The sequence below is a fragment of the Dromaius novaehollandiae genome, chromosome 7, assembly GCF_036370855.1.
Source record: "Dromaius novaehollandiae isolate bDroNov1 chromosome 7, bDroNov1.hap1, whole genome shotgun sequence".
Taxonomy (NCBI): domain Eukaryota; kingdom Metazoa; phylum Chordata; class Aves; order Casuariiformes; family Dromaiidae; genus Dromaius; species Dromaius novaehollandiae.
Window position 1 is genome coordinate 29,670,727 of NC_088104.1, and position 13,633 is coordinate 29,684,359.

The following is a 13,633-nucleotide window of genomic DNA, read 5'->3' on the forward strand; positions in this document are numbered from 1 at the left end:
TATGGAAACCTGAAATTGCACATTTATCAGATGAAGCACAAAATTTTATGAGACTTAGGTTTTATTTTTGGTTCTTGCACTAATCTTTTTTGGACCTTATACTTCTGGTCTTAGTTTTGACCCCTCCTTGATAGCCTTTCTTTGCCAGCTCTGTCACTTGCTCTACATTTCAGGCAACCACTCTATTATTTGAGCTGGCATGATGATGATTTAGCTGCCCATCACTTAACCAGATATGTGCACTGTTTTGGTTTTTAATTAAATACATACATATTTCCCCTAAAGAAGTATTTTTAGCCTAAGTCAGCTTGCTGATCTAACTGAATGTGTGCTCCTGCAAGCAACTGTACTGACACAATCAGTAGAGGAGAAGGAGTAACTGGGAATACATGAGAAGCCTTGCTATCGAGGAGAAGATACCGAGAATCATACTCTTAAAACTTTTGTCTGTCTTTTATTTTCTGTTGATAGTCCCTAAAACAATGGGAACCTCTAGCTACTCCTCAGATAGAAATGGTTAGTAATGAAGGTATGTGGAATACTTTTTATTGTGCAGTTTCAAATTGGTTTGCAGTTTCAATTTATTGCTATTTACCTTTTACCAGAAAAACTAGATACCACTATATTAGCACTGCTTACATTAGCTTTTGGTTTTAGCATCTCTCTTTCTGGTAGTTGCTTTGAGAACTGCAGGTTTGTGACAGATTGGCAGAAATACTTCAGTCAGATCTCAGTCTCCTGTCTCGCCTTGAACTTCTGTGAATCTTTATTGAAAACATATTTAACAAAATTTGTCTTCAGCTGATGGCATGACAGCATGACATTCCCTACAGTTTTCCTCAACATTAGGTATTTTTGACAAAACTCTATGTACAAAATGGGACAGAAAGCAGAGAAAAATGGAGACGTGTGACTAAGGACCCCTCTAAATGTATTGTTTATGCTAATGTGGATTAAAGTATGATTTTGGGGGAAGTTTTGAATATTCTATGGACACAGCTCATTTTCTTTGTGTCTGTTTAAACACAATCGCATTTATTGACAATGCTGAGTAAATGCTGTATCTGCATTTATCTTGGTGTCATTCATACAGCACTTCAGGCAGTAAAGCAGCATAGAGCACTGCCACACTCCTGACACCTTTTTAAGAGTCTCCTTGAAAATGTTATTGGTGATAACAGCCAGTCATTCTTACATGTTTGCTGTCAGCACTCTTGTGTTACATATATTGTGTGTAAGAAATTTCAGTTTCGCTATCCTCATTGCCTAGATAGACAACAGAGAGAGAGATAAAAATGGTTTTGCATGCCTTTTCGGTGCTTGATGCTCTCAGCTTCAGAATCTTTTGGCCCATAGTATATCGTGACACGTGGCTGTACCACAGGTCTTTGTTCTCTTCCCTTTCTCCAAGGCAAGGGCGAAGTGCATCTAATCAACATCAATCTTTTCTCCTTCCGTTTGGCCAGAAGTTGGAGTCAAAAGCAGCGTGCTTTCAGGCTTTTGTGCACTTAAGAGTCTTAAGTGGTGTTTTTATTATTCTACTATCTATCTTTCCCTTTTATTGTAATTATTGGGTATCATCTGTTCAGTTTTATGACCTAAAGTCTTCAAAACTTAAGTATTATGATTCACATGAAGTAGCTATTCTCATGAGTTGCATCTATTATGTAACTTTTTATATAAGTAAGGGTCATAGTAATGATAGAAGTTCTGCCTGCCATTCGTTTCTCACAAAACTAAAAAAAGTATGAGAAACTAATTTAAAATTATTGACAAAAGATATTTGCCATGGGTCAGGTTAAGTAAGGCCTGCCTGGACCTGAACAATCCTCCTCCAGAAAATCCTCCTCCATGGTATGTTCTGACACTGTATTTAGTGCTGCTTCAGTGGCAGCTGGACTTTACCTAGGAGTTCACGACATTGTTACATTTTGGAGAGAGCAAAGACCAGGTCTGTCTCATCTTGAAGACAATATATATGGGTTTAAGAATACATTAAGCTCACTTATAGTTTAGATAGTTTAGATCCTCCAGGGTAAGTAAGCATTCCTACAGGCCTCTCCTCATGCTTTGTCAGCTCACAAAACTTTTACAGTCTTCAAAATGCAAAGAATGTTGTCTTCAAAAATAGTCCGTGCATTTGAAAACACTGATAGTTTTTCTTTGTCAGTGTAGTCTTACTGTCTCTTTTCAGTTAGACTGACCATCTCCTGATTACGCTTATGAAGAATATGTTGAATCAACCCAAAATTAGAAGGTGGACGTTTGCAGTAAAAACTGCAGATTTATTGCCATGCCTTCTGTGATCAGCCTGTATCCCTGTTCTCAAACACCCACATTTTCCACTGCCAGGAAAGCTGACAGTCAGTTGATCCCACTTCCTCTAGCTGTGTGGGAAAGAGGGAGACTGGGTGTCTGGGAGTGCATGTGCACATGATGAGTGAAATGTGTTAGCAGGGCAACGCTTGAAGAATATAGCTACTGTAAAGAAAAGCCAGAACAACAGACTCTTACATTAGAAAAAAACAATAGGCTTTTATAGTAGAAAAAGTAATATCAGAAACCTACTGTGTTTCCATACTTCCAAGTCCCCTTGGACTAAGAAACATGTCATGCATGCCCATGATGACAAAATTGAAATGTTGATGTTTCTGTTCTGAAAGGACAGAATTCCAGACTGTCTGGTATCAGTAACCTCTATTTTCACCATTGCAAGTCTGTATTTTTTGTTTCTTTCTCTCTCTCTCTCTCTCTCTCTCTCTCTCTCTCTTTTTTTTTTTTTTTTTTTTTTTTTTTTTTTTTTTTTTAAGGAATCTTTCTCTATGGGACATATAAACTCAATTCCATTTCCAATTAGGACAGACTTTTTCTGTGGGCTTTGGAGAAATTTTGTCACTCTCTTGGACAGACAACACTGTGTAAAAGAAGAGATTCTTAGGTGGTGGGGAGAAAAAGATTTATTCATGTCATTTAAAGATGCCAAAGGAAATAGTGCATTTTCTCACTTTTTTTCTGCCCAGATGCAGTCTTTTTCTGACTATGGTGACACTGAGACATTGAGGATTAGGAAAGTAAATTATAATCATAGTGCAACCTAATAATATAATGCAAACCTTAAGTTCATACATATTCATAAGTGGTCAACTGAAGGAATTGAATAGTCTAATTCTCAAGGGTTTTTTTTCATGAGACAACTCCTAAAATTTAAAGTATGCTGTCACTGCCCTGTATGATGAGTTCCATTTAATAGCCAGATATCTGTTTGGGAGTTACTCCTTTTCAGTGGGATAAGTGTCTCCTGTCTGCTTCCAGCACTTCTAGGGCAGAAACATACAACCCTGCATATGAGTGTTTTAGACCTGCCCAGTTATAAGGTATCTTTCCAATGACTTGATATTTAAGTGCTTGTGGCACATAACTTCAAAACACATAAAGTAAGGGTAGTAATGATGGGTCCCTGAAGCTATAAAAAGATAGTAAATTTGCATGAAAAGGTTTAATGGTCTGGAAAACCATAGTAAAATGGAATCAGTAACAGGGTCTGTAAAGAAAACGCACTGAGCCCTCTGTCAGGATTTCAATGAGCATTTACTTCGATCGGCATCATTCTAAGCTCCGTAGTGCTTTGTTCGTAACAAACACGCTGACTGTAAAAGCTCGGGGGACATATTTAAACTAAAATATGGGTTTGAGACTTCCTCAGTAGGGCAAATATACAATATAATAACCATATTTTGGAGTCGTTGATTTATATTTAAAGAACAAAAAGTTCTCTATTTAAAAGCAGAACGGTTTGCAATTTTAACCAGTCATTGAGAAATAGTGTTCTTAAGAGCAATGAAAGGGGAAAGATCTTTAATTCCATACAAAAGATGATTATATTCCATTTTGCTTTCTCTTTGCAAAAAAAAAAAAAAAAAAAAAAAAAACATAGAAACAGAAAATAAAAAAAATATAGGAAAAATAATGTTTTGAATGCTTAGCAAGAAAAGCACTATGGAGGATCATGATGATAAACTTATCTTTGCAGAAAAAAAGAATTATTGCAATCAAACACAGCGGCCAAAGCTATGAAAACTGAACTTGATAATCACCAAGAGCTCCAGTTCTGGAAATATAGATAAACAGACTTCAGTGTGTAAGCTGTCCCATTGATCAATCACATATTTAAAGTTAAAAATATTTATGCGATTGACTCCAATTTTCTGTTTTCCTAGCTTTCTTTCTCTTTTCTTGTTGTTTTCTTCTGTATTGCTGTTATTATTTTGGTGCCTGATAATTGGTTGTGTAATGTTTGAAATAAAGGTATGTGCTGGTATGAGACATAAAAAGTCTCTTGAATGCTGATACCCTGTACTTAGCAGGACTGGCTTAAAAGAGGTCAGTCGAGGAGCCAACCGCAGCACAGAGGAGTTTAGTAGTTCGGACTGCTGTTTAGTTCGAGATGAAGTCATAGCTCGCTTAACTGGCAATTTTTACTAAGCTGAAAACTAACTACACAAACAAATTAATGTTTGAAGAGCTCTAGGGCAACATTTTTACTCAAGTTAATGGCTACCAGTCAATTGGCAGTCTTAACTTCATGTAAAATAAACAAACAACTCCCCTTTCCCTCTCCTTTGCCCTTTATGAGTTTATGAAACAACTTATGCAATGTTGTCATACTGTCTTTATATTGAGGGCTGCTGGGCATAAAGATTTAAATCTGCTGCTGGTTTTGGCTTTTATGCTGAAGATTAGTTTTCAGTCCATCTTCAAGAGTGCAAGTTCTGCAGGGTTAAAAGGCACTTATTTTGTTATGATGTTGTGAGGATCTAATTTTCAGAAGAGCCTAATTACATTAGATATTTAACCTGTCACTGAAATTATAATAAGTAGCTATGAAAAAAAAAAGATATTTATATAAGGGAATTAAACTCCAAAAATCAACCCCAAGATTTTTTTAAACTGAAGTTCTATCCTAATTAGGGTGAGTGTCTGGACTTTTTAAGGTGGAGGAGTAAAGGAGACTAATATTGGGCTTGCTCTTCCTCTGTGTATTGTGTAGCAATGATAAATATTCTGTGAAAAAGTTGAGGGTTTTTTAAGGTAGATCTAAGAAAACTATTTCACTCTCTAGGGATAAACCGTTCCTCTCTACAGCAAAAGCTTCTTCAGTTCTGTCTCGCACGGACTCCAGAAGATTAGTGACAGAGGTGGGATAGATTGCTTTTCCTCCATTACAACTAGACTTATGTTTGTTTTCTCATAAATGGTGATGAAGAGCCCCATTTTAATACTAGTGTCCAAGCAAAAAATTGTGACAAGCACTGTCATCTTTTTAAGTGCTTGCTCTGACTATAAATAGGTTTTAAAGCACTAGAATGGAAATAATTCTGGATACAGGCACAACAGTTAATTTTAATGGCAAATAAAGCCAATCAAGTAATTTTGAGTCCCAGTTAAAAGTAATTGCATATATAAAAGTGCTTTAAGTAAGTTAATGAGACAAACAAATCCGATAACAAATTGCTGTCTCATCATAAGCTTCCTTTGAACTTAATTCAATCTTGACATTGCAGGATGATGTTTTATGTTGTTTGCTTTCTAAGTCCAACTTTGTCCCCATTCACATCCACCTCATCACATTAAGTTCAGGTAAAGTGCAAGGAGTGCAGAATTCAGCTACATAAGTGTTCACATTACTAGATATGGTTAGAAATTTGGTGTTTCAAAAAATCAGAATGGTATTAGACAGAAGACAGCACTAACAGAATCAGTTTTAATATTTCCTTTTAATTTCACTGTTAATTATGCTAATAGGGTATGTACTTAAGCGTGATGTACTGTCTATGTGTTTATTAGGAAGATGAGGAAAGAGTTTTGTAATTATTTGCACCTCTTCAATAGCATTTTCAAGCACACACATAGCAGACTACTCATTAGCTCCTTTGTATATAATAAGTGCTTTGATTTGGGTGAGTCGATTTTCTGCAGATAATCTTGAAGAGAAAATAAAGGTTGGGGGGATTTTTTCAGCCTGTGATGTTCAGGTAGCATAGGGGTCTTTGTGGTACTACTTCCTTATTGGGCCCATAATTATCTAGGACAGTAGAGCAGTGAAATAGTGGGGTCATTGCTAATTGAAACTTCTTCCTTTACCTGAAAGGAGAATGCCAGAAAGGATCAAGAAATAAAGGAAATATCATCTGATGTTTATGACCTCTTGGTTTTTAGGTTGTTATCATATCTCACAGTTAATGGGCAAGTTTGGAATAAGGTAACCAAAAAGATCTGACAATATTGCTGGTATTTGTTTTCCCAGCCAGTCTCCTTTTAAACTTGGGTATGAAACTGAAACTCATTATACGCTGCATGGAAATGAATTTGTTAAAATCAATGAGTAATTTGTTCAGTGTATCTAACTGCCTTTTGCTTTGACCTCACCGTCTTAATAAGAACAAGAACCTTATAAATAATTAGATTTGGTCTTAGAGTGCATTAATATCATTAATGTATTCTGATTTTTTATTTATTCCTTCAAGTGCATTGGTGGATGATATATGGATTGCTTACAGGAGAAAAAAGTGATATGTGAAGACATTAAAAAAATTATATGCACATAGTAATAGCAAGATAGATAGCAGAGCAGATATTAGTAAATTATACATTTTATTCAGTGAAATCTGCTTCTTCATAAGTCCTTATAATACTGTAATGAATATACCAGAAACTAAGGAATCACTATTAATTGTATCCATAGCCTTTCCAGTTAATTGACTATAGGGATGTCTGCTCTTAATCTATGTCTGTTTCTTTTTCCCTGGATTTTTTCTTTTATTTTTTTCTTTTTTGGTAACAACGAGTTTTTAAGTAGCATCCTTTCATGTAAATTCAGCAATTATATAGAATGTTTTTATAAAAGTAAGAGAATTAGCTGGAGTTTTGTGACCACTTTCCAAATATAAATTTGCTTTTTGGGGGTATTGGAACAGAAAAATGCTTTAAATATTTTTTGTGAGATGAGGTTGTGCTGGAACATCTGTCAGATCTAATGTGGTCTGATCCTCTGGATCAGGGTAGTCTAATCCTCCTAAGGGATGACTCTGCCAGTAAGTTACCACAAAGTAGGAAGGGGTCTGTTTCTGTAACATATTTTACTTCGCAGTAACTGCATGCCTGACCCTTTTAAGACTACAATAAATGCAAAATAGCTTATTACTCCGATAAAAGGAGCTCACATTAATTGTGGAGCAAGAATATTCACACTGGCAGTCACCATGGGTTAGATCATACAGTGTAAATTCACATTCTGTTATTTTTCTGTTTAATCTTTCTGCAGACAAAGGTAGAAGTATGAGCCTGAAGTGCGCTCCATAAAAATATCCACTAGATTGAGGGATCCAGCTAACTTTCCAGAGATATCTATGTGAAGTGGTAAATAAATGCTTCTGTAGTTTTCCTTCCTTCTTTTTCTTTCATATAATGTGATCAGAAAGTCTAGTCTAGTTAGTTCGAAGTAGCACCTCTGCAGATGAAGGTGGCTCTTAATACAATTTGTCAGATGCTTGCAGTAGCATTTGCAGTGACTTAAAGATTTGGGGGATGGAGGAAATGGATTTAGGGAAATAAAGCCAGCTGATGGATGTGATCACTTACTAGAGATCTTTCATATAAATTATGAAAGAGAGCTACAGTGAATTATAGCTGTAGGCTTTCAGATAGTAAGCCTTTCAGGAAAAAATAATGAAACTAAGTCACAGTCAGTTCTCAGTTTCATATTTCAACTATCTTTTTAAACTTCCACTATGGTCTGCAGGTCTTTTGATGAAACTGAGACTAAGCTTGATCTAACTATTGTAAGTGAATTTTGGCTACTGCTTTACTCCGAGAATATTCTTCTCCAATGAGTATCTGGGCCAGTGACAGTAATACATTGCCTAGTACTATCAAGGTCCAGCAACTATGATTTCTTACACTCAGTTTTTGGACAGCTGTCTCTGATCAGAATTCATAGAGCTAGCAAAAGCCTCCTCTTCCAAGGTAGTGCTGCTCTTCGAAATCAATAGAAATAATTTAATAGATGGAGAATCAGCAGCCTGTATTCTCATATTTTCATTCCATATCCAACCTTGAAATCTGGCTTTCCTCAGTTCCCAATGCCATCCAGCAATGGTAATTTATTTTTAATTCTCACACAGCCTGGCGAATACCACAGCTGTAGGAAATCTCTAGAATTCTGCATTGTTTCTTAAGCACCAGAGAGAGGTATCGGTTACACAAGAATAGATCTGTCAGTGGAGTTTAGAGTCCTTTTTCAGTAGTGGCTTTGATGCAACTGGGAAATGGATGAGGTTTTTTGTATGCAAGTGTGCAATAAAACAGTCTGGTGTCTTGGAAAGGCCTGACCTTAAAAAAATAAACAAAGATGTTTGGAGAAATGATTCAGTATCATTTTCCACCAAATTAAAGTCTCATCTGGTAGTTTTAGAGGATAACATGAAGAAACTACCTTTTTCATGTTTCACAGTTGTTTAAAGCGCCAGTAATGTGAAATTTTGTAAAAATAAACACCCTTTCATTAGAAATTATGAAATGCAAACATATATTGCACATAGGTGTCTAACTGTCCACAATTAGTAGTTAATGCCTTTTGTCCATGTTTAGATCACAAGAGGATATCTTGACAATTAGGTTGATTGACAGCCATTGTTCCTACTGTAGAAGCTGATGGACGCATTTTGGAGTGTTCATATACATCATACTAATGATCATCTGCCACTGTTTTTAAAGAGGCACCGCATTCTCCCATGCTGTGCGTAGTACTTCGTGATTACTCTATTTCATGCACACAGTTTCACAAGTCCAGTGAAGATTAGTAATTGGATAAGAAAATTCTCCTGCCAGCAAAATATTGTGCAGCAGCAGCAAATGATGTAGGTGATAAAGCAGTTCTATAAAAATGTTGGCTTAGTGCTCTATGGTGATTAAAAAAAAAAAATCCAAATGCTAAGAATTATTACAAAAATATAGGGAACAAAATAGAAAACATTAATATAGTACTGTATGGCACTATCATGTAGCCTTTCGTCATGTCTTCTTTTCAGAGAGACAGATTATAACGGGAAAACTTTGGAGGAAAACTTTGGAGGCTGTGCAAAGGACAAGCAAAGATAGTGAATGGCTTGCATATGAGGAATGACTAAATAAACTAGAATTATATAGTTTGGAGAGAGATACCCAACAGACAACGTGATGGGGATTCGTATAATTATGAATGGCATAAAAGGAATAAAGAATGAACATTTACAACCTCTTGCAGTATAAGAACAAATGAAACTAGAAGAATGCAGGTTCAAAACAAAGACAGGAATGGTCCTTAGTTAAGGGTCACTTTGCCTTAGTTGTATAAAATAAAATTTTACATAGATTCAAAGAGTTGATCTGATCCAGAAATGCCATTCATATGTTATCAAGGTTCAGATATTTCTAGTTTTTCAAGATTTTGCAGATCTCATCATTTAGAAGTGTGTGTGGGGGGAGGGAATGGGTGGATTCCTCTCTTGTGTGTGATCAAATTCCATCATTATATTCTCCATATTTATTTGAATCTACTTTAGATGACTGTGGTGATATTTTTTACATTGCCTCTGAAATTTTAATGTAGTACTGTAAAATAAAATTAGTCCCCTGCCCCTGAACCCTACTTGAAGGACTTTAGTAGTAGAATCCCCACTGACAGACCACTGTGAGATTTTGTTACTTTGCAGTAAAGCTGTTTGAGTTGTGGTGTCTCTGCTCTATTATGATATATTGGGCATGTCAAATATAATTGCAAAGTAGATCCCAATGAGATCAGATTCTGCTAATAAGTATTTTGTTTCAAAAATGGCACTTTATGTCAAGAGAAATGCCAATGAAGTTAAATAACATTATTCAAGCTGTTATACTACATTAGTAAGGCTTGCAAAATTTTGCTCCAGTGTTAATCGATAATGTATTTTGAGGTCTTTGTATAGAGAAATAGTTTGACTACTGTCAAACAGAACACTGTTCTTGTTTTATAACCTGTCAAATTTGCCCTTGTCCTTCACAAATGGCTTATATGATATTTCAGAGCTCTGATAATCCCCAAATTCCACAAATTCTTCTTATTATTTGTGTTTCAAAAAAGCAAAATTAGATGGGATCCCTTTGGGGACTACAAGCATTACTTCTAAGCTGTTTCGGGGGAATGTGTCCACTTAGGGTTTTAAATACGCTGTCTCTACCGCATAGACACTTTAGTAATAACTAAAGTGATTCAGAAGCTATACTTCCTTACTAGTTAATACACAGAATTAAGTGCAGAGTTTCCAAAATAGATTTCCATATACCATAAATATACTTCAAAGTGTGAAATATTTCAGTTTCTTGAAATGATACGCTGACTGACTTTATGTTTGTATATGGAACTTAGTTTTTATGAACCATCATATAAAAGTGTGTTTTGAAATGTGTGAATTCCTCACCTGTGAGCTTGTATTGGAAGTATAATTCTGACATGATTTTTACTGTTCTTTTCATGATTCTACCTTATAGTTTTAATGAATGAAGTTGTATGAGGGAATACTTCTGGACACAAATCAACAGTATCTGCTAGCAGTCCAGTTACACTGAATTATATTTAAAGTACCAGTTTAAATGTCCTTGTGGATATGACTATTATTCCTCTTTTTTTAATAAACATCATTGTTAAGAAGATATAAAAATGTGATAATAATAAATTTTCCATTCTAAACTCCTGAAATGTACTTGAAAGTAAACAAGCTTTAAAATTTGCTTGCAAATAGCCTTTTTCTTTTTTTGCAAAATTAACTTAATTTTAGGTATGATGGTTATGAGATCATATTTTCATATTTTATCTTAATCTAATTGAACAAGGAAGAAGAGAGAAACAGGCAGTCATTACAGTCAGTTTCAGAGAGGTCACAATGATTCGGTTTTTAGAAATAAGTAATAATAGATAAATACACCCCCTCGTGTATATTTTCGTAAACAATATTTACAGCAATTGTGATTTTAAGGTGCGATTCTATCTCAGACTTCTCAATAACAGGAGTCATTTCACTGAAGTTAAATGTGTTTAACTGGTGTTAAACTAACTCGAGATGACAGACCTTTCTCATGCTCTTTTAGAACATGCCATGTTATGGTCAATACATTTAGGAAATTAATAAGTATTGCCTGTATATAATTTATTACTAAATAATAATCAAGGTTGTAATGCTTTTTTGCTAATGGGTGGCAAACAGGTATGTGTCCTTCCTTCTAATATTGGATGACAAATACCAAAGCTATGAAAAACATTTAATAAATCTCAGCTATGAAAATGTTCATCATTTTTCATCTGTATATGACATAGCAGGGTTTCTTTAATTTGTCTTCTTTTTAATACGCATAATTCATGGTAAAAATCTGATACCTAAATTGCTGGAGTTTGTATCCTCGTGCTCATTTTGCTTAGGTGCATTACCTACCACATCTTTTGAGCAGTGACTTTTTGATAGAAATTTACTTGAAAATAACCTTCAGTACGATAAATATTTGTATTTGGACAGAACCTGAGGAAATCCTTCTGTAGCACAGCATCTGGCAGGGCCCGTAAGGGAAGCTGTCAACTGTATAGCAAACTGAAGTGTGCAAATCATGAGCTTCTCAGCAGATACAGTAAATATGTGCAGTGTAACACAGCAAATATGTGAAGGCTTTTAGTTATGGGGGTGTGTAAATGTTTACGAATATGATTAACTGCAGAGCACAAAATCCATTCCCAGCATCAGAGGGAAAACTAAAATGACTTTTTCCCCCCCCTCCAGGATTATGCTGAAAAGAAAAACACGATAGCAAAAGCTCTGGAAGATCTTAAAGCGAACTTCTACTGTGAACTCTGTGACAAGCAGTACTATAAACACCAGGAGTTTGACAATCACATTAACTCATATGATCATGCTCACAAACAGGTAAGAGGAATTACTACTTAAGCATTCCAGGTAGAGTATTGAAATGTGATCTGGTGCCCGTATCCTTCCGGTTGGCTTGGACATCACAGGTGTCAGTGGTGCCTCAATTTCAGACTCTGGGAACCAAAATAGGTAGTTTTCTTAGAAACAAATCCTGAATGGAGATTTTTACAGCCAAAAATTCTGAGATGAAAAGAATGGGAAACACTCTAAGGGAAATGTGAACAATTTAATTGTGAAGAGGAAGAAAGAACGAAGAAATATTTAATGAAAAACTGAAGTGCAAAAATCACTCTTTATCAGTTTAATTTTGCGTATAAATACATACTGTGGTATACCTAACATTACTAGGAAGCATTTGTTGCCACAGATGTAGGAAATTTGACGTATTCTTTGGTAAACTTTCTTTTGGTACAGATACAGTTCTGAAATAGGTTATAATTTTACTTAAACCCACTGAGGATAAAAAAACTGAAGTAATGATAAGTTTTTGGCTCAGCTAATGATATGATGTGTGTAAGCTTTGGAACCCTGGTGTTTACATTTTTAGTATCACCACACCTCCAAATTCTGCATCCTACTATTATGTTGTAAAAATAGTGCTTCCACACAAGAAGGAGACAAAGTGACTGTCTTTCAAGACAATAGCATACCAGTGCCATGTCATAGTTTCTGGAGTGGTCAGAACTGCATCTTGCCTCCAACAAAGAGATATGTAATGATAAAATTATACAGAAAGTTTACTTAGTCCACTTAGATGGTGATTATTCTTTATCTTTCTTATCTGGTCAAATAAAATGGAGATCTAGCTACTAGTAAAACCAAATGGTAGTGATTTTGGATTGATTGCTTTTCATTCTAATTGAATCTCCCCTTGCCCTGTAGTTTCATTTAGAGTGAAAGCAGAAGAGCTGCTACACATGCACTTTACATCTGTATTATTTAAACCGATGATATGCTTTTCTTTCCTTCAGCACTTTTCCCTGAAACACTTCCTCCCTCTCCCTCTCTCTCTCTCTCTCTGATATATTTATTTAGCCCATGATTTACTCTATTAGTTTTACATTTTGTGTTGAGAAGTAGAGATGTGGATCTCATTAACAATAACATTCTTTTAGAAGCTGGAAGAAAGATATATTAGATGAGAAATTAGTAGGCATCTTCATTGCTTACTATAGCTATTTATTGCAAATTTCAACTATTTTTATTTAAAGTACAACTGGAACTGGTTCTTCATGGTGTGCTTTATATCACACACCAACATCTAGCTGATGGACTTTAGCAAAAAGGAAGTGATGGGCAGAAGTTTCCACACTTGGACTCTCTTAGGACTTTTTCTTGTTCTAGCTGGTTTCACAGGTATGGTTCTACATCAGATGAAGCATTAGCCTGCATCTTTTTGGCAGTTCCTGTGTTTCTATAATTCTAAATTTAAATCTTTGATTTACCCCCCTTTTTTTTTTAACTCAAAAAGTGAGCTGAACCTAGCTTGAGGGGAAAAGAAAAGCTGAGAAATAATAGTCACTGGAACTGACACCATAAAAAGTACTCCACTCTCAATAGGATGAGAACAAGCTGAGTCATCAGCATTCACAGGCTCTGCCAGAATTTTGAAGCATTTTTAAATAATGAGAACCTGAAGACTGCACTGT

At 35.4% G+C, this 13,633-nt stretch overlaps 1 protein-coding gene across 2 annotated transcripts in view; it reads left to right on the top strand.

The window, feature by feature from the left end:
- ZNF804A (zinc finger protein 804A) overlaps positions 1 to 13,633 on the top strand; it is a 168,935-nt gene that overhangs the window by 118,814 nt on the left and 36,488 nt on the right. Inside the window, exon 2 of one of the 2 annotated variants that reach the window (XM_026109903.2) lies at positions 11,838 to 11,981. The exons of the other annotated variant lie outside the window; for it this stretch is intronic. Coding sequence (XP_025965688.1) covers positions 11,838 to 11,981 — 144 coding nt within the window. The remainder of the gene's footprint in view (positions 1 to 11,837; positions 11,982 to 13,633) is intronic. 2 annotated transcript variants of the gene reach the window in all.